This window comes from Setaria italica, chromosome II (genome assembly GCF_000263155.2).
Source record: "Setaria italica strain Yugu1 chromosome II, Setaria_italica_v2.0, whole genome shotgun sequence".
Taxonomy (NCBI): Eukaryota; Viridiplantae; Streptophyta; class Magnoliopsida; order Poales; family Poaceae; genus Setaria; species Setaria italica.
Genome location: NC_028451.1, coordinates 47,342,654 through 47,360,420, shown reverse-complemented (window position 1 = coordinate 47,360,420; position 17,767 = coordinate 47,342,654). Strand labels below are relative to the sequence as shown.

At 41.3% G+C, this 17,767-nt stretch overlaps 1 protein-coding gene across 1 annotated transcript; it reads left to right on the top strand.

Moving 5' to 3' along the window:
- The first annotated feature begins 2,111 nt into the window (after nucleotides 1-2,111).
- Nucleotides 2,112-17,723, top strand: LOC101766581 (ferredoxin-dependent glutamate synthase, chloroplastic). The gene is made up of 33 exons (XM_004958510.4): nucleotides 2,112-2,828; nucleotides 3,576-3,888; nucleotides 4,436-4,878; nucleotides 5,030-5,161; nucleotides 5,310-5,408; nucleotides 5,495-5,565; nucleotides 6,028-6,124; nucleotides 6,964-7,056; nucleotides 7,148-7,293; nucleotides 7,818-7,977; nucleotides 8,493-8,603; nucleotides 8,694-8,909; nucleotides 9,779-9,936; nucleotides 10,803-10,932; nucleotides 11,183-11,241; nucleotides 11,344-11,449; nucleotides 11,699-11,795; nucleotides 12,282-12,397; nucleotides 12,475-12,672; nucleotides 12,776-12,886; nucleotides 13,459-13,698; nucleotides 13,902-14,000; nucleotides 14,612-14,707; nucleotides 14,790-14,987; nucleotides 15,057-15,131; nucleotides 15,258-15,386; nucleotides 15,475-15,573; nucleotides 15,815-15,957; nucleotides 16,046-16,139; nucleotides 16,213-16,451; nucleotides 16,536-16,614; nucleotides 16,805-16,888; nucleotides 16,988-17,723. The coding sequence occupies exons 1-33, from the start codon at nucleotides 2,580-2,582 to the stop codon at nucleotides 17,153-17,155; spliced, it is 4,848 nt and encodes a 1,615-aa protein (XP_004958567.1). The 5' UTR covers nucleotides 2,112-2,579; the 3' UTR covers nucleotides 17,156-17,723.
- Nucleotides 17,724-17,767: the final 44 nt, after the last annotated feature.

Genomic DNA, 17,767 nt, shown 5'->3' with positions numbered 1-17,767 from the left:
GTTGTCCTATAAGTTGTCTGTTAGTGGTATATAATTCCTTAATTTGCGCATAAGAAAAATAAAATATTATGAGTTGCACGGCAACAATAACTCGTACAATGGTTGTTAAGTTGTCTCGTAGTCCTACAATTTAGCTCATGAGGTGGTCGTTTCGCGAAGCAACGACCTCTTTCTCTCTCATCGCTCTCTCTCCTCCACATCATCAAAAATCCTACGTGGCACTGCATGAGACGACCTATGAGACCGCTGACGTGTAGCAATATACTTGCCCTAATTTTAAGTCAGACAACAACTCATGCATGTTTGAGTCTAGATTCACCCTTCTTTCTAAGTTTAACCGTCGCATGAACTATAAACCTTTAGCCATTGTGAGTAATTAATAACGACGTAGCGATAGAGATTTCCAATTTCATGCAATCAAAGAGCAGGAAAACTGTCCCATCAATTTCCTTTGATCATACACCAGTGGAAATATCGTTTTTGTCCCGGATGGTAGGGAGCAAATCTGCTAAAAATCCATACCCCCGGGTCACTCATCGAGACGAGGGGATCTTTAGTCCCGGGTCATGCAGCCCCCATCCCCCGTTAGTCCCGATTGGTATTAGAAATTCCCGGGAGGCCCCCCACACGCGCACGCAAGTCACAAGTCACGTGATTTTTCACGCGAAATATGCGCATGCACGGTGCGTGAGATTCGAATCCATGACCTCAAATCTCGCGCGTAGCTTCCTTACCATCCCACCTACACAGCACATCTGACTATATAGGGGATGGAATCCTTTTGTATTAACTCGTGGGGAACCCTTTAGTCTTGATTTGGTAACACAAACCGAGACTAAAGGGTCCGAGAGCTTTAGTTATTTTTCAACCACCCATGGGGACCCTTTAGTCCCGGGTTGTCTTACCACCCGGGACTAAAGGGTCCCCATGGGTGGTGGATTTTTTCACCCGGGACTAAAGGGTCTCACACGGGTGGTTGATTTTTAACCCGGGACTAAAGAGGGCCTCTAGTCCCGATTGATATTTGACCAGGATTAAAGCACTAGGCCAACTTTAAACCAGGATAAAGGGGCGTATGGAAGGTAAGTTCGTGATATATTCTTCTTGGGCGTGGCTCGGGGAAGCCTTGGGTTGGGAAAGGACTCCAGTTAGCTTGTGGGATTTCCTAGATAAATGTCTATCTCCGAGCTGCGATAGATACCCCATGCTAAAGTTTAGCAACTGTCATATTGGATGTTTGAATGCTAATTAGGAGTATTAAACATAGGCTAATTACAAAACTAATTGCACAGATGGAGTCTAATTCGCGAGATGAATCTATTAAGCCTAATTAGTCCATGATTTGACAATTTAGTGCTACCGTAACCATTTGGTAATGATGGATTAATTTGGCTTAATAGATTCATCTCACGAATTAGCATAGAAGTTATGCAATTAGTTTTATAATTAGCTCATATTTAATCCTCCTAATTAGCATCCGAACGTCCGATGTGACACTACTAAAGTTTAGCACGTAGTATCCAAACACCCAGAGCCTAAAACATTTCTCACTTGCAAATGTGATGTGGTCTCTCTGGACCACCCGCAACCAAAATGGCAATAGAGGGGGAGTTTCCACGAGCTCTAGCTGAAATACTCTTAAAAATTTATGCTTGTATGCAGAAATGGCGAGTGCGGCTGGAAGATGCACATCAAGAACACCCGATGGCCTGATGACCCAAGTGCGGGGGTGGACGGAAGACTTTTTGGAAAAGTTGAAGACCAGCCGCCTGAAGAATCTTTTATCTAACAATAGGACCGCTTCCTCTCATGTCGGAACTCAAATCGTTATTAGCTTTCTATAAAAGCAGGGTGAATCCTTTTTTTTAAAAAAAATTTCCTCTCCTTTTCCTTTTTTTTGATAGCTACGGAGTACTGGAGTAGTAGTGGTACGCTAGTAGCCTCAATAATACACTGGGCCTAAGCAAAAAAACCCCAAAACCCCGGTCAAAATCCCAGCAGCCACCCACCTATGCTGCCCCGAGCCGGGCCCCACCAAAAAAGCCCAAAAGGCCTCCCCTTGCTTTAAAAACCACACAAACCCCAAGCGCGAGTCCACCGCCTCCCCCTTCCCGTTCATCCGCTCCATCCGGTTTGATCCCCTCCCCGGCGTGCTGTGCCTGTCCCCTTGCTGTGCGTCCCCCCGTGCGCCCGAGAGGCGGGGTGGCGAGCGGTAGCCGAAGGGAGCAAAGCCCTCCTCGTCGTCGCGTTGCTCGTCGTCTCGTTCACGTCTATAACTACTCCTCCTCCTCCGCTCCACTCCATCCTTCTCTCGCCCCCGCCCTATCCTGTTCGCTCCCATCCTCTCCACACGATCTCCTCCCTTGTCGGCTTCCGGGGCCGCGGCCACCACATCTACCGCCTCCCGTTCGCGCTATATCACACCGCCGCGGGCGACGCGTGGTGTGCGTTTGCCGGTCGGTAAAGTTTAGGGGGTGCTAGCGACTAGCGTTGTGCGGGGGGGCGCGCCGCCGGACCGGATCACGCTTCAACGTCGTCGCCCCGCAAGGGCCGCCGCCCGGGGCTAGGAGGCCAGGGCCATGGCCACGCTCCCGCGCGCGGCGCCGACCACGGCCGCCGCGCTCCTCCCGCTGCCCCGCGCCGCGCCGCCGCTGCTGCTCGCGGGGAGGGCCGCCGCCGCGCGCCGCTCCAGGCTGCGGGCGCGGGGCCCGTCCTCCGCGGCCGCGAGGCGGAGCTGGGTCGTCGCCTCATCCTCGTCCGCCCGCGCCGTGCTCGGCGGCATCGCCCGGCGGGAGGCCTCACCCGCGCCGCAGAAGCCCACGCAGCAGGTACGGATGGATATGGACGACGATCGGGATCGGGTTTATTCCTCTCGTGACTCTCGTCGTTACTCGTGACGTGTGTGTGGGAGAGAGCAGAGAGGTACTGCGTGCGTGCTTTGGGGTTTTGTGGGTTCTGGATTGTTCCGTATTGTCTATGAAAATCATCGACGATTGACGTTTCGATGGCTTAAAATGTTCTGTCGGGTTTGGTTTTCATTTCCTTTGTTATAGTTGTACCATTGCCCGATTGTGCTGGGAGATTGGGGAAAGCAGGGACAGTAGCGCAGGCAGTTGACGAGTCCAATTTGTTATGCGGTATCCTGATTACCGCATTTGATAAGGTTATGTGTTGAAGCAGTGGTTGCTTGCAACTACAAGTTTTTTAAACGGTTGTTGATCGTCATGCACAGCAAATTGTCGCTTTTGATCTGTTCCTTTCATGGATGTTTTAAAAATACATAGTATAACAAGCGAACAAAGCATACCAAATGCAGGTTTTAATAAGCAATCGAGTGTTATTGGAAAGATAGGTGACAGCTGTGTTGGTAGGTACTAATCACGATCAAGTTTCTAGGAGTGTCAGTGCATCACATTGTGTAAAGCATAGGTGGAATATCTGTAATAGTGTACTGAATATGCCATGTCCCTTCTGGAATGTGTTGAGTAGGCTGCAACAACTGCGACATTGTAAATCAATCATTGTATTTAATGCTGGTTAACACCAGGAATTCCTTTTTCCTTTTCCTTAACCAGGCTGCGGATTTGAACGATATATTATCTGAACGTGGAGCTTGTGGTGTTGGGTTCGTCGCAAATTTGAAAAATGAGCCTTCGTTCAACATTGTTCGCGATGCTCTAATGGCTCTTGGGTGCATGGAGCACCGGGGTGGTTGTGGAGCAGACAATGACTCCGGTGATGGGTCAGGATTGATGAGTGGTATTCCATGGGACTTGTTTGATGACTGGGCCAACAAGCAAGGACTTGCTCCCTTTGACAGAAAAAGTACTGGTGTAGGCATGGTCTTCCTTCCACAAGATGAGAAGTCCATGGAAGAAGCCAAAGCTGGTAATGTCCTGATGCTTTACCACAATCTCTTTTTCTTAGATGTCATTTTCACCCTTCTTCTTGTAGATCTTTTCTAACTTTCTGTACAGTTTTTTCTCTCTATTTTAATATATTTAACACAGTAGGGGCCTCCTTTACCTCAAAAAAACAATATGCTGCCCACACAGGGGACCTTTTTTCTTGTCTCCAAAGTGGATCATTTTCTATGTTTATTTGAATCAGAGATTTCTGCTTGGCAATCCCTGTCCTGTTGCTGCCTACTTCAATTGTTACATGGAATTTTCATGCTGCCATACTTAGCATGCCCACAAAATGTTGTTCCTTAAAAATTGAAACCGTTGGTTGGAATGTAGTTTCTGTGGCACATATTTTCCCTTGATACAAGGTTTAGAAAGCATGCAAGTTCAACAGCTGTAGCATACAAAAAGTTTAATTGGTGTTTCCAGTGTGCTAGTTTGCTGGCCTAATTCTTTGTAGAACTACTTACCACAGTTGCTATTATTTCTGTTTCTGCATGATCTGAAAGTGGCACTTTATCATGTTACAGCAACTGAAAAGGTTTTCTCGGATGAGGGCCTTGAGGTTCTTGGCTGGAGAACTGTTCCTTTTAATGTATCAGTGGTTGGTCGTTATGCAAAAGAAACCATGCCTAATATACAACAAATATTTGTGAAAGTTGCAAAGGAAGATAATCCTGATGACATAGAGAGAGAACTATACATCTGCCGAAAGCTGATAGAGCGGGCTGCAAAATCTTCCAGTTGGGCAGATGAACTTTATTTCTGCTCTTTGTCAAGCAGAACAATTGTCTACAAAGGAATGCTTCGATCTGAGGTTCTTGGGCAGTTCTATTTGGACCTTCAGAATGAACTGTATAAATCTCCTTTTGCCATTTATCATCGAAGATACAGTACAAATACAAGTCCTAGATGGCCTCTTGCTCAACCTATGAGGTTACTTGGACACAACGGAGAGATTAACACAATACAGGTTTTCTTTAACATCCTCGAATGGTACCCGTGATTACTTTTTATTTGCCGTATCTTCTTTTTAGTTCCTTCCTACGTTGTTCCCAAATTTTTTGATACTCACTTTAAATGGTACCTCTGGCATTATTCACCGTGTTCTGTTTTCCTTGCAGGGAAACTTGAACTGGATGCGATCAAGGGAAGCCACAGTACAGTCTCCTGTGTGGCGAGGTCGTGAGCATGAAATTCGCCCATTTGGTGACCCTAGAGCATCTGATTCAGCAAATCTTGACAGTACTGCTGAAGTAAGAGGCCACACTCCTTTCACTGAAATTATATAGCAAAGCCTGCATTCCACTCAGAGAAGCCTGCCTGCATTTTTCTTTTCCATTCCACTTCACCTCAAATTGTGCTGCTAATATTGTTAAACAATCTCATCCTTTCTTGCACCAGTTACTGCTAAGAAGTGGTAGAAGTCCTGCTGAAGCTCTTATGATTCTCGTACCTGAGGCATACAAGAACCATCCAACACTATTGATAAAATACCCAGAGGTATGGTTAAGGGCAGGCACAAAGTCCCTTTCGTATTAGCTTGCGCAAGCAATCATGTCCAATTGATTTGTGTTTTTTTTGTATAGGTAATTGACTTTTATGACTACTACAAAGGACAAATGGAGGCTTGGGATGGACCTGCTTTACTCCTATTTAGGTAAGATTATCTGTATGCCAGTATGGACTGCCCCTTCTTATGTTCTTTTGCTATTTGAGTATCTGATGTAAATCAATGTTTTTGTTATCCACTTCGGTTGAAGCCTTGTTGTGTTATTAGCAAATTTTACTTCTGTGCAGCTAAAAGCAGGGAATATAGCATAAATGGGTTCTTTAGAAGGTATTTTGAATGTAACTTCTGAAAGCTTCTAAGCCATGCTAGGACATGGAAGTTCCCGGTGTGCACAATATATAATAATAGATAACATAAGAATAGTCAAAGGGGAAAAAAACCATGAAAGGCATCATTGAACTGGTCTACAAAAGTTCCTTCGAATAAGAAATTTATAGACTATAGCGATACCTTTTCTTTGGGCTTCGTGTGCCGCCTTTCCAACTGAATAACGGCCTGCAACAGAGAGGTGGTGCTTATAGTTGTTTTATGTATTTTTTTTTTGTTCAGTGATGGAAGGACAGTAGGAGCAACTCTTGATAGGAATGGGCTCCGTCCAGCACGCTATTGGAGAACATCAGATGACTTCGTTTATGTTGCATCTGAGGTTGGTTCAAGCTATTTCTCTCTTCTGTACAAAATTATACGTTCAACATCAATGTTATCAGAGAGAATTGTCTCGCATCTAATAAAGTATCCATTTTGAAACCCTTGAATTGGAGCATTTGGTTTATCTGCCAGTAATTCATTGCAGATACACCGAAATCCTTCAATACCAAATCGCATAGTTCAGGTGTCACAAGCTAAACTAAATGTAACACTAAGTAAGTATTGTGTCCATCTGCAGAAGTGTAGGTCTGTCAGCTAGGCTAGGTGACTAGGTGAAAACAATGAAGTTAGTGATTTATTCCTATTTTAATGTAATGTGATGTGTGCCTGGTGTCAAACTTGGAAGATCTTGCATGGCTCTGTTCTTGCCTTTTTGGCTACACGTTTGTGTTGCATCCTAGATAATTAGCATTGGCTGAGTTTGGTGTAATGCATCAACTACCATTCAAGTTAGACGCTTCCACTTGGATGGAGCAGAGATTATTAATTTGTAATGTATGAAAACGTTTACTGGACTAACTTCTCAGCTCGCTCTCTTGTATGTATAACTTTGTAGTGAAATGCACAGTTCTTCAGTTGTAGTAGGGAGCAATGCATTAACAGGATGCCCCTTTTTTTCCCCCTGTTGTCTTAAATAAGCTGCCTTGCAGGTCACACCTTTTGACAATCTCCTGAGCAGTGGAAATTAATATGATTTGTTTTGTAATTATGACATGAAAGTATGTAGTTGATAAATTGAAATATTGAATTTTGATCACCTTCTCAAGTGTTATGTGAAATCTCAAATTTTCATTTTGGTTCGCACTCATGACTAATTTTGTCAATGGCGGCATACAGGTTGGTGTTATACCGATGGACGAGTCGAAGGTAGTAATGAAAGGAAGATTAGGCCCTGGAATGATGATAACTGTTGACCTACAGACTGGACAGGTTAGAATATGAACAAAAAATCTCTTCCCTTTCCTGCCTTTGACTGCTGCAGAATTTTCTATGTAGATTTTAAACCTCATGAATCATCCAGGTGCTTGAAAACACAGCAGTGAAGAAAAATGTAGCTTCATCAAATCCCTACGGAACTTGGTTGCAAGAACGCATGCGTTCAATAAAGCCTGTCAACTTCCTCTCCTCTACCATCATGGACAATGAGACTGTATTGAGACATCAACAGTAAGAATTCATCAAACTCTGTTCCTTTGATCCTGATTCTTGAACATCTCTTAAATTCTTTTCTTTTACTTGTTCGAGTTGTGTTTTTGTGTTCTCCACTAATTTAGTTGATTTTAAGTTAGTAACCCCGTGTACTGCTCCCTCCGTTCTAAAATATTTGTCCATAGCACACCAGGCGCATGGACCATAGACCAAGGAGTACTAGTTTCAAGAAGAAAACAATGTGAAATGACCGTCAATCCCCAATTAAATGTCATAATAGAATATTTTTTCTCCTATCGGAACATTTAATTACAGGTAGTAAATGGAAATATTGCAATAACTACACCCTTGATATCCTCAGTGGACAAACATTGTGGAACGTCCATGGACAAACAATGTGGAACGAAGGGAGTATCTAGCTATATTACTTTTAGATTAGAAGTTGCACGACAGACACATACCAAGGGTTGTAACAGTTAGAAACACTACATGGTTACTAGAGCTGAATGTTTAATTTAAACATATTTGGTTTTTTTTCCTAGGGCATTTGGCTATTCAAGTGAAGATGTGCAAATGGTGATTGAATCTATGGCTTCACAAGGAAAGGAACCAACATTTTGTATGGGCGATGACATTCCATTAGCTGTGTTGTCACAAAAGCCACACTTGTTATATGATTATTTCAAGCAGCGGTTTGCTCAGGTTAGTAAATCCTTAGTCTGAGCCCTTTCAAGTCTAAATAGACTGCTATATTCATTGAAATTCGTATCATGGTGCACTCAAGTAAATAGCCTTCCCTGTTTCAGCATGACAGTAAATTATTAAATGATTTGGCAACCTATTTATCTATGGCAGGGTTGGTACTTGAGAAACTATATTTTTACCAGGCACAATAAACTGACGAATTCTAGTCCATGAGTCCATCTAAAATTTGGCCTTCTGTATTGTGAAATTTAATATTTCCAAACAAAAAATTCCACAAAAAGTAAATTGAGCTGCATGCCCTTTTGTTGGTATGGTAGCCTTGTAGGAAAAAATAGTGATTTATTTATTGTTATTTACATTTCATTGAGCATCAGGTTTCTTAACTTTTACTTGGTCACAGTGATGACATTTTTTTCCATGGAATTTGATCTCATCTACAAAAAGTTGCTATCAACATCAATGTCCTCTCAGCTTGTGCTTCTACTGGACACGATTTTCTTTTGCATTTCTAGGTTACAAATCCTGCAATTGATCCACTAAGAGAAGGCTTAGTTATGTCTCTTGAAGTTAATATCGGTAAAAGAGGCAACATCTTGGAGGTTGGACCTGAAAATGCTGATCAGGTGAGTTTGGTTAGTTTCAAATCAAGTATATGACTTGATGTTTATTATTATTTTTGGCTAATATCAAAACACCACCATTGACTTTTTCAGGTTGCCCTATCAAGCCCTGTGCTAAATGAAGGTGAACTAGAATCACTTTTGAAAGACTCAAAACTGAAGCCCAAAGTACTCTCAACGTACTTTGACATTCGTAAAGGTCTAGATGGTTCCCTTGATAGTACAATTAAGGCTCTTTGTGAAGAAGCGGATGCTGCTGTGCGGAGTGGTTGTCAACTTCTTGTGCTTTCTGACCGTTCTGAAGCACCTGTGAGTACTTTTCTTTTCAACTTGTTAGCACAGTACTTGAAAGCTGCTATCTTTTCAAATTATCGGGTGTCTCAGACTTCCTTTTCTTCCACATTTTTTTTACATATTCAAAATATGTTTCAAGTAGTTTTTCAGATTTTTATTCTAAAAATGTACCCGCAATCTAAATGCGTGTTAACATTCTTTTCTCGTTCACTTGTCTAATATGCATTGCAGCAGATTTTTTATTCACTGTTATAGTAGTAAAACATAAAATTTGGAACAAGAACTACAATCTTGCTGGCACGCTTGTTTTGTGTAGTTAACCATAGAAACAACATTAAAATAGATTGGATAATATAGTGCCACATATAGCTCCGCTTTCATACCACAATTTACTTGCATACAGATAAATAAGGAAGCTAATAGATTATGACTGTGCATCATTATGAGATGCTTAAAATCATTAATACTTCAGGATGTTGTTCTCTAGCGGGCACATATCAGACTAACTATTCTTATTATGAACACTGGACACATCCTGTTCACCTTAAATTGGCCCTTTGCTAATTTAAAAGCGCCATTAAAAGATTCAACCACCTCTTTGAATAATTTATTGTATCTTGTCAACATTGGCTTGCTATGATTTTCCCTGCCAAAACTAGCATCGGCTTTACATTATGCATGATTCAAACCTACAGATGCTTGAAAAGCTTCATAGTGCTAGGTAATTCACTTTAAATGTTTCGTTTACTTGTATAAAAATGAGAAGCTTTGCTTTTGATTTAAATTATTATCGCTATTTATGTTTTTGCAACAATCACTTGAATGACAGATTATCCATTTTTCATTACACTACCTAGATCATAATCTATTATTGGATGATGTAGGAACCAACTCGGCCTGCAATACCAATTCTTCTGGCTGTTGGTGCCATCCACCAGCATTTGATTCAGAATGGACTTCGTATGTCTGCTTCTATTGTTGCTGATACTGCTCAGTGTTTCAGCACGCATCACTTTGCGTGTCTGATCGGATATGGTGCTAGGTAAGAGTTTGTTGCTAACAATAGATTTCTGTCAAGAATAGGTACTCCCTCCGTCCATAATTGTATAGCCCGTTTGGTCTTCATGTAGATTAAGAAGACTTTCAACTGATTAAATTACCTCTAATTACTTGTCTTTAAAGCCTATATTCAATGCATGCATGCAACCAATGCAATTAGAAGGTGTATATTGATTGGGGTATATAGGGAACAGCATTTGCATTGAATATGAAATAGGTGTTAACATTTGTGGACAAGACCATTAAAAACATTCCTTCCATTTGCTGGCGGAGGGAGTAGTCATCACATTTGCAGTTTGCTTAACTTCACAGCCTCATCGTGCATAAAAGCATGTGCACATTCCCAATATGTGCACAAGTGAGGGCGTTTCCTATCACATGTCTTTCAATATTTATCTTTGAAAGCACTTGCATGTGTGTAAAACGTGGTACTAGGATTTGAACTCTAGTGGGAGTTACTCCCATGACTATCACCAGACCATGACTTAAAACCATGGTTCGTATGACACATAGTCGAAGACCATCTGAACAATTCTACTGTTGGATATGACCAAATATTAAGGAAACTACCAATAGACAATGCTGATATGGGAGTTGGACCCTCTGAAAGCTAGAAATTCACTAGTTTCACTAAATGTGTTTTTGGCCTTTCATGAACTTAAAATCAGATCAAAATACTATATTTTGTGTACTTATAAAAATAAGTGTAGTTTTGTTTTCTGTTGAACTGGCATACATAGATTGTAGTATTCATATGTGTGCTTCCTCATGAATTGTACAGTGTTGAAATAGCCATTTTTTGTGTATCTTATTAAATTTACCAATATTCCTTCTTCTACTGTGCATCAGTGCTGTGTGTCCTTATCTGGCACTAGAAACATGCCGGCAATGGAGGCTGAGCAACAAAACTGTTAATTTGATGCGGAATGGGAAGATGCCAACGGTGACTATTGAGCAGGCACAAAGAAACTTTATCAAGGTATGCTTTTCTAGCTATTAACTTGTTTGTTGATTGTTGTCCTTTTGCCCCTAATCATCTGAACATAGTTGAATCCAGTATGAGAGGCCTTAGGTCCATCTTCCCATGTTAAGTCCCTGTTGTCATTCTCTGTTTTTTTTGAGTTATCTAAATCTTGCCTGTTCTAGTTAACACTTAAAGAGTGTGATCTATTTCATTTACTTCAATGGTACTTTTTTTTGTTAACGTGTTCAATTGATGCACTTTCCAGGCTGTAAAATCTGGCCTGCTCAAGATACTTTCAAAAATGGGTATCTCACTGCTATCAAGGTTTGTTTATCTTTGCCATCCAAGCAACAGGGCTATACTGCCTATATTATTAAGTGTGAACTGCTAGTGCAATTGTTTGACCCATATACATTGTTTGGATAGCTATTGTGGAGCTCAGATCTTTGAAATTTATGGTCTTGGTCAAGAAGTCGTCGATCTTGCCTTCTGTGGAAGTGTATCCAAAATTGGAGGGCTCACACTTGATGAGGTAATTAAACTCTTATCATAGCTATATACAATTTTTCAGTATGCTGCATCAATTACTTTCAACACTGTAAAATTGTACAGAATTCTGATCTGTACATTTTTCGCTTTTCTTCCTTTTTTATTGTCCTGGCATACTGTTTAGAAGGCCTCTTTTTGTTTTTTTAAGTCTTCCTGTAGTCCGTTAACATTTATCTCTTTTGTGGCTTTACTTACTAACACTTCTCCAACACTACTACTTATCCTTGTAAAGCTGGGTAGAGAAACCTTATCATTCTGGGTGAAGGCATTCTCAGAAGATACCGCGAAGAGACTAGAAAACTTTGGATTTATCCAATCCAGACCTGGAGGTAGTATCTATCCTTTGGTGAAACATGCTATTTTTATGTTTTGGATGCATGTATTTCTCGCACTCTCTTATAATATTATATATTTTAGTCATAAAGTCGTTATTCCATGGTCTGGGATCTGGTTTTTGGTGTGGGCATTATATGCTATAACACATACTATGACATCCCTAGTCTGATCTAAAGTTTCTTTTAGCTTTGCTAGAGATTTATCAATACAGAAGTGTCATCGTGAATCCTCCTGTCATGTAGCATGATAATCTTAAGCTGTCCTCCAGCACATCTATTTTACGTCAAAGGTCTTACCTGTAGTAAATGCCTAGAATAGACTGCATAGCTACATCCATCTTATTCTAGATTTAATGCCATTTTCCATCTTTCCCTAAACATACCCTTTTGTAGTTGCTGCATGAAGTAATTGTGTTTTTTCCTTAGTACTGAATTAGTACAGAATAGTCCTGATTATGATGTGTTGTCCCTTTTGAATAGGGGAATACCATGCAAATAATCCTGAGATGTCAAAGCTGCTGCACAAAGCAATTCGTGAAAAAAGTGATAATGCGTACACTGTCTACCAACAACACCTTGCAAGCCGTCCTGTCAATGTAAGTGGTGATCCTTCAGGTTGCCAACCTATTCTTTTTATGTCACTGCAAAGCTCATGATATCTTTTATACTGTAGGTCCTTCGAGATCTTCTTGAATTGAAGAGTGATCGTGCACCTATTCCTATTGGTAAAGTTGAGCCTGCAACCTCCATTGTTGAACGTTTTTGTACAGGTGGAATGTCCCTAGGAGCCATTTCAAGAGAAACACATGAAGCTATTGCAATTGCGATGAATAGGATAGGTGGAAAATCTAACTCAGGAGAAGGTGGTGAGGTGGGTCAGATAACTTTTCTTTACAACATAGTTCATTAGTTATGTCAGACTTCTCAAGCGGAAACTGCGTTATAGAGTCGCTTATGGACTTCTTATTTTGCAGGACCCTATCCGTTGGAATCCTCTCACAGATGTGGTAGATGGATATTCCTCGACACTTCCGCATCTCAAAGGTCTTCAGAACGGTGACACCGCCACAAGTGCCATCAAGCAGGTGGAGCATCAGAGTTCATTTCATTTCTCTCATGTTATCCACTTCATTGATGCTGTCTGCTTTATTTTTGTCACCATACGTGGGATATTATGCAATTAATTAATGCAAATATTACCATGTCAATGTCTGTGTTGGGAGAGTATGCACTGTTGGATATTGTGCATTTCCCCTAAAATGAGGGGACTGACCTTCTTCTGCAATAGAAAATCACCTACTAGTTCTCAGAGAAGGGATCCAGTCATCTGGAGACCTGTCTAGATTTTCCTGAACTCTGGAGATATGCAGGGGCCCCTGGGCCAGATGTTAGTAAGACACTAAGTGGTAGACTGGCAGTTCTCAAAAGTCAAAACACAACTTCACAGTAGCATGTATCCATTTTTATGTTATAAATAAGGTAGCATGTGTCTAACACAAAGAACTACAAGAATGTTTAAGTAATTCATTAGTTCTGTAGAACCTAGCAATGCAGAGTTCCCTATGCCTTTTTTCCCCTTAATTACAGGAGTATTATGTGTTCTTTCTAGCAGATTAAATATTTGGGTTAATTTTTCATTAGTACTTTCCTTCTACAGGTTGCATCTGGGCGTTTTGGAGTTACACCTACATTTTTAGTAAACGCTGAGCAAATTGAGATAAAGATTGCGCAAGGTGCAAAGCCTGGTGAAGGTGGTCAACTTCCTGGGAAAAAAGTCAGCGCATACATTGCTCGCCTAAGGAATTCCAAACCTGGAGTTCCTCTTATATCTCCACCTCCACACCATGACATCTATTCCATCGAGGATCTTGCACAGTTGATTTATGACCTCCATCAGGTTTGTCTTCTGCCGCTATTGGTAGAATGTCAATTAGTAATTTTGGTACTATAGGAGAACTACAGTAACTTCAAAATGCTAGTTTTCTGTGACTCACAAGAATTGGGTCTCTTATCGGTGCTATGTCAACTGTTTATGCTGTTAAGTTTGTGGTTTCTTGTTCTTTGTACTAATGAAGATGTGCAATAAATCTGGCTGAACAGATCAATCCTAAAGCCAAGGTGTCCGTAAAGCTTGTAGCAGAAGCTGGAATTGGCACTGTAGCTTCTGGAGTTTCAAAGGCAAATGCAGACATAATTCAGGTTAGTTAATTTTCTTTTTAAATAATTCATTGATTTAACTTATGCTTTCATTGTGCAAAAAAATTCACATTAATTGTATGCGGTTTCTGTATACATCTTAATATCTAAACTTCAATAAGGGGTGTTGACCCTTGTGAGGTTGCATATGTTTATTTCTATTTCATTCGACTGGCATTTTCTGTCTGACTTTCCCAACTATGGAGCTTCTTTTTTAGTATGTATTTGCACACCTAATTTTCACTTCTTGTGATATTAATTATCTCGTACTAGTTAACAAAGATGACCATATAAAATTGTGCTATGAATTGGAACATGTTCCATGACGGCACCAGTTATTTACTATGCCTCTGGAAAATCTCTGCAATGCTGGACGAGATATTCTTGTCCAGAAATTTGATATGCTATGTCACATCATGCCGAGATGCTGAACTAGCATAATGATTGGATGAATGCAGTCACGCCTGTCTTCTATTCCAAATTCAACAGATTATACTATGAGCTCTTGTTCAATCAGTTGCACATGAGTTGTCCCAAACCGTACTGTAATTGGGTGAATTAGAGATTTACTGTGTACTTATTTTTGTTGTCCTCATAAATGTTCTATTACACAGATATCAGGTCATGATGGTGGTACTGGAGCTAGCCCAATCAGCTCAATCAAACACGCTGGGGGTCCTTGGGAACTTGGTCTTACAGAAACGAATCAGGTTTCCTACATTTAATTGTTTGTTGTAATCATTTTTTTCTAACAAATAACTCTGTTTTCTAATACTAATTAGCTTCCTCCAGACACTCATACAAAATGGATTGAGAGAGAGGGTGGTACTTAGGGTGGACGGTGGATTCAGGAGTGGTCAAGATGTTCTTATGGCTGCTGCCATGGGTGCTGATGAATATGGTTTTGGTTCTGTAGCTATGATAGCTACTGGATGTGTCATGGCACGCATTTGCCACACAAACAATTGCCCAGTTGGAGTTGCTAGTCAGGTAGTAGCAACACAAATTAATTTGGCCTTCCTCTTATTGGACTGTCTCTTATATACAATGCCCTTGCAGAGAGAAGAGCTTCGTGCCAGGTTTCCTGGTGTTCCTGGTGATCTTGTTAACTACTTCCTCTTTGTTGCAGAGGAGGTATGCCATGATTCTCATTATCAATGCTGTTCATGTTAGCCTTGTTCCTTAATTGATTTATGCAATGCCTGAGTATTTATTTTTGGGATAATTGCAACTTCTATCTTAAATGGTTAATCTGTTTAGGTACGAGCTGCATTAGCCCAGTTGGGTTATGAGAAGCTGGATGATATCATCGGGCGAACAGATTTGCTTAAACCAAAGCATGTCTCTTTGGTGAAAACACAGCACATTGATCTTGGATACCTCTTATCTGTATGTGGTTCAGACATTATTATTTGAACTTTGAGGTATTGGCTTCTTTTCAATATGCTTTCTGTATTAATTAATGGTTGTGCATCAGAATGCTGGATTGCCTGAATGGAGCAGCTCCAAGATTAGGAGCCAGGACGTCCACACTAATGGCCCTGTTCTTGATGAGACGATCCTTGCCGATCCAGAGGTAATGTTTTCGACAAGTTGTTTTTAGTTGCATGGACTAACTTAACTAATGGTTGGTCCAATAGAGCTGATTTGCCAGCATTACCATCAAAGCAATACCTGACTAGTCATTCTGTCATCTTAGAACTAGAACTGTACATTTTTTATCTATGCAGAGTCTTGTCTAAAATGAAGTGTAACAGTTGCTGGAACCCAAGTCTTATCTGCATGGTGAAAAATTATTTACATTATCTAATTTGCAGATAGCTGATGCGATTGAGAATGAGAAAGAGGTTTCCAAGACGTTTCAAATTTATAATGTTGATAGAGCTGTATGCGCAAGAGTAGCGGGTGTGATTGCCAAGAAGTATGGAGACACGGGCTTTGCAGGGCAGCTCAACATCACGTATGTTCCATATGTTTCATTTTGCATTTTTTTTAATCTTCCTTTTAAATTGTGGAAAGGGAGGAACTTAATTGATTTTATATTTCAGGTTCAATGGAAGTGCAGGACAGTCTTTTGGTTGTTTTCTGACTCCTGGAATGAACGTCCGGCTAGTTGGAGAGGCCAACGATTATGTGGGAAAGGTAGTAAATATTCAACCCTCGAAAATCTTGCCGGATCAGCTGTTTGAAACTAACCCTCTTTGATATTTTTCAGGGTATGGCTGGTGGAGAACTGGTGGTGGTTCCTGTAGATAAAACAGGATTTGTTCCTGAGGATGCTACAATAGTTGGAAACACTTGTTTGTATGGAGCAACAGGTGGTCGAGTGTTTGTGAGAGGCAAGGCAGGAGAGAGATTTGCAGTTAGGAACTCTCTAGGCCAAGCAGTGGTTGAGGGCACTGGAGATCACTGCTTGGAGTACATGACTGGTGGTTGTGTAGTTGTACTTGGCAAGTAAGTAGAACCTACAGAGTTCTCTTTTGGCAATTGCCTCCTTTTCCATAAATCCTTAAGACATGCATATTTATTCATATACAGGGTTGGGAGGAACGTTGCAGCTGGAATGACTGGTGGCCTTGCCTACATTCTGGATGAGGATGATACACTTGTCCCAAAGGTTTGCAAGCTTCGAGCTTTTGATTTACATTTTGTGTAGCATGTCACTGGGGCTTTGGCTGTTTAATTCTACACCAACTGGCATGGTTACTATGAAAATTCATGGCATAACCACAAGAAGTGATAGCCAAAGAGTTATTCCTCTGCATAATTTACTTCTCAATGGTTATAACTTGCTATTGTTTTAATAGGTTAACAAGGAAATCGTCAAGATGCAGAGAGTGAATGCTCCGGCTGGGCAGATGCAGCTGAAGGGCTTGATCGAGGCTTATGTTGTATGTGAATCGCGCTCTGTTATGAGAAACAAGTGTTATAAGTTGTGTGTATCAAATGTTGGCCATCGCCTAATTTTGCTACCTTTTGTCATTTTAAAGGAAAAAACGGGCAGCGAGAAGGGCGCCGCAGTTTTGAGGGAATGGGAGGCATATTTGCCGCTCTTCTGGCAACTGGTACCGCCCAGCGAAGAAGACTCGCCTGAGGCTTGCGCAGAGTTCGAGAGAGTACTTGCCAAGCAAGCAACCACACAACTGTCTGCGACGTGATGAAATCAGACAGCTGGAACGTGTTCTCTATCTCTGATTCTCCTTGCAAAGTGATCTTCTTCTGACCGTATCAAGAAAAACGTAACCGGCATATCTGAAGCACTGAAGTGCTGTCCTGGAGATAGCAATTTTGTGGAGGCTCAGCCCAGGTCATCTTTTGGAGCTGAGCTCGCATTTTGTGGAGGCTCAGCCCAGGCCATCTTTTGGAGCTGAGCTCGCAGAACCATCGAGGGTTCTTCTCAACGCTCTCTCGACGCTCTTGCACCCCTGTAAATTGGTTTGCTGACGCTAGGTTGCAAAGGCCCTCGTCCCTCGTTGAACTGCGTTCCTGTACATGATTCTTGGCTCTTGTCCTGTGTAATTATGTCTTGGCTAGCTCGTAAATTTATACGCGTCCAATGGTGGCATGCAAGTCGCGTGGTCGATAGTACAGCACGCAATAAATTGTACTGTCAAGTTGGATTTCAAAGCTTGTTTCATGAACGAGCGAACGAACGAACTCTTGCTTGTGGCTTCATGCACATGGTGTGATCGTTGTGAAGGCTGGAATCCGATGTTTCTTTTTGCAGAAGCTGGAATCCAACGGCTTTATCTTAGCAAAGGTTGTAGCTG

Coding starts and splice junctions, on each gene's coding strand:
- LOC101766581 (XM_004958510.4), top strand. CDS start 2,580: ATGGCCACGCTCCCGCGCGCGGCGCCGACCACGGCCGCCGCGCTCCTC. Junction 14,708..14,789: donor GTCTTACAGAAACGAATCAG/GTTTCCTACATT, acceptor AGCTTCCTCCAG/ACACTCATACAAAATGGATT. Junction 15,574..15,814: donor CGATCCTTGCCGATCCAGAG/GTAATGTTTTCG, acceptor TCTAATTTGCAG/ATAGCTGATGCGATTGAGAA.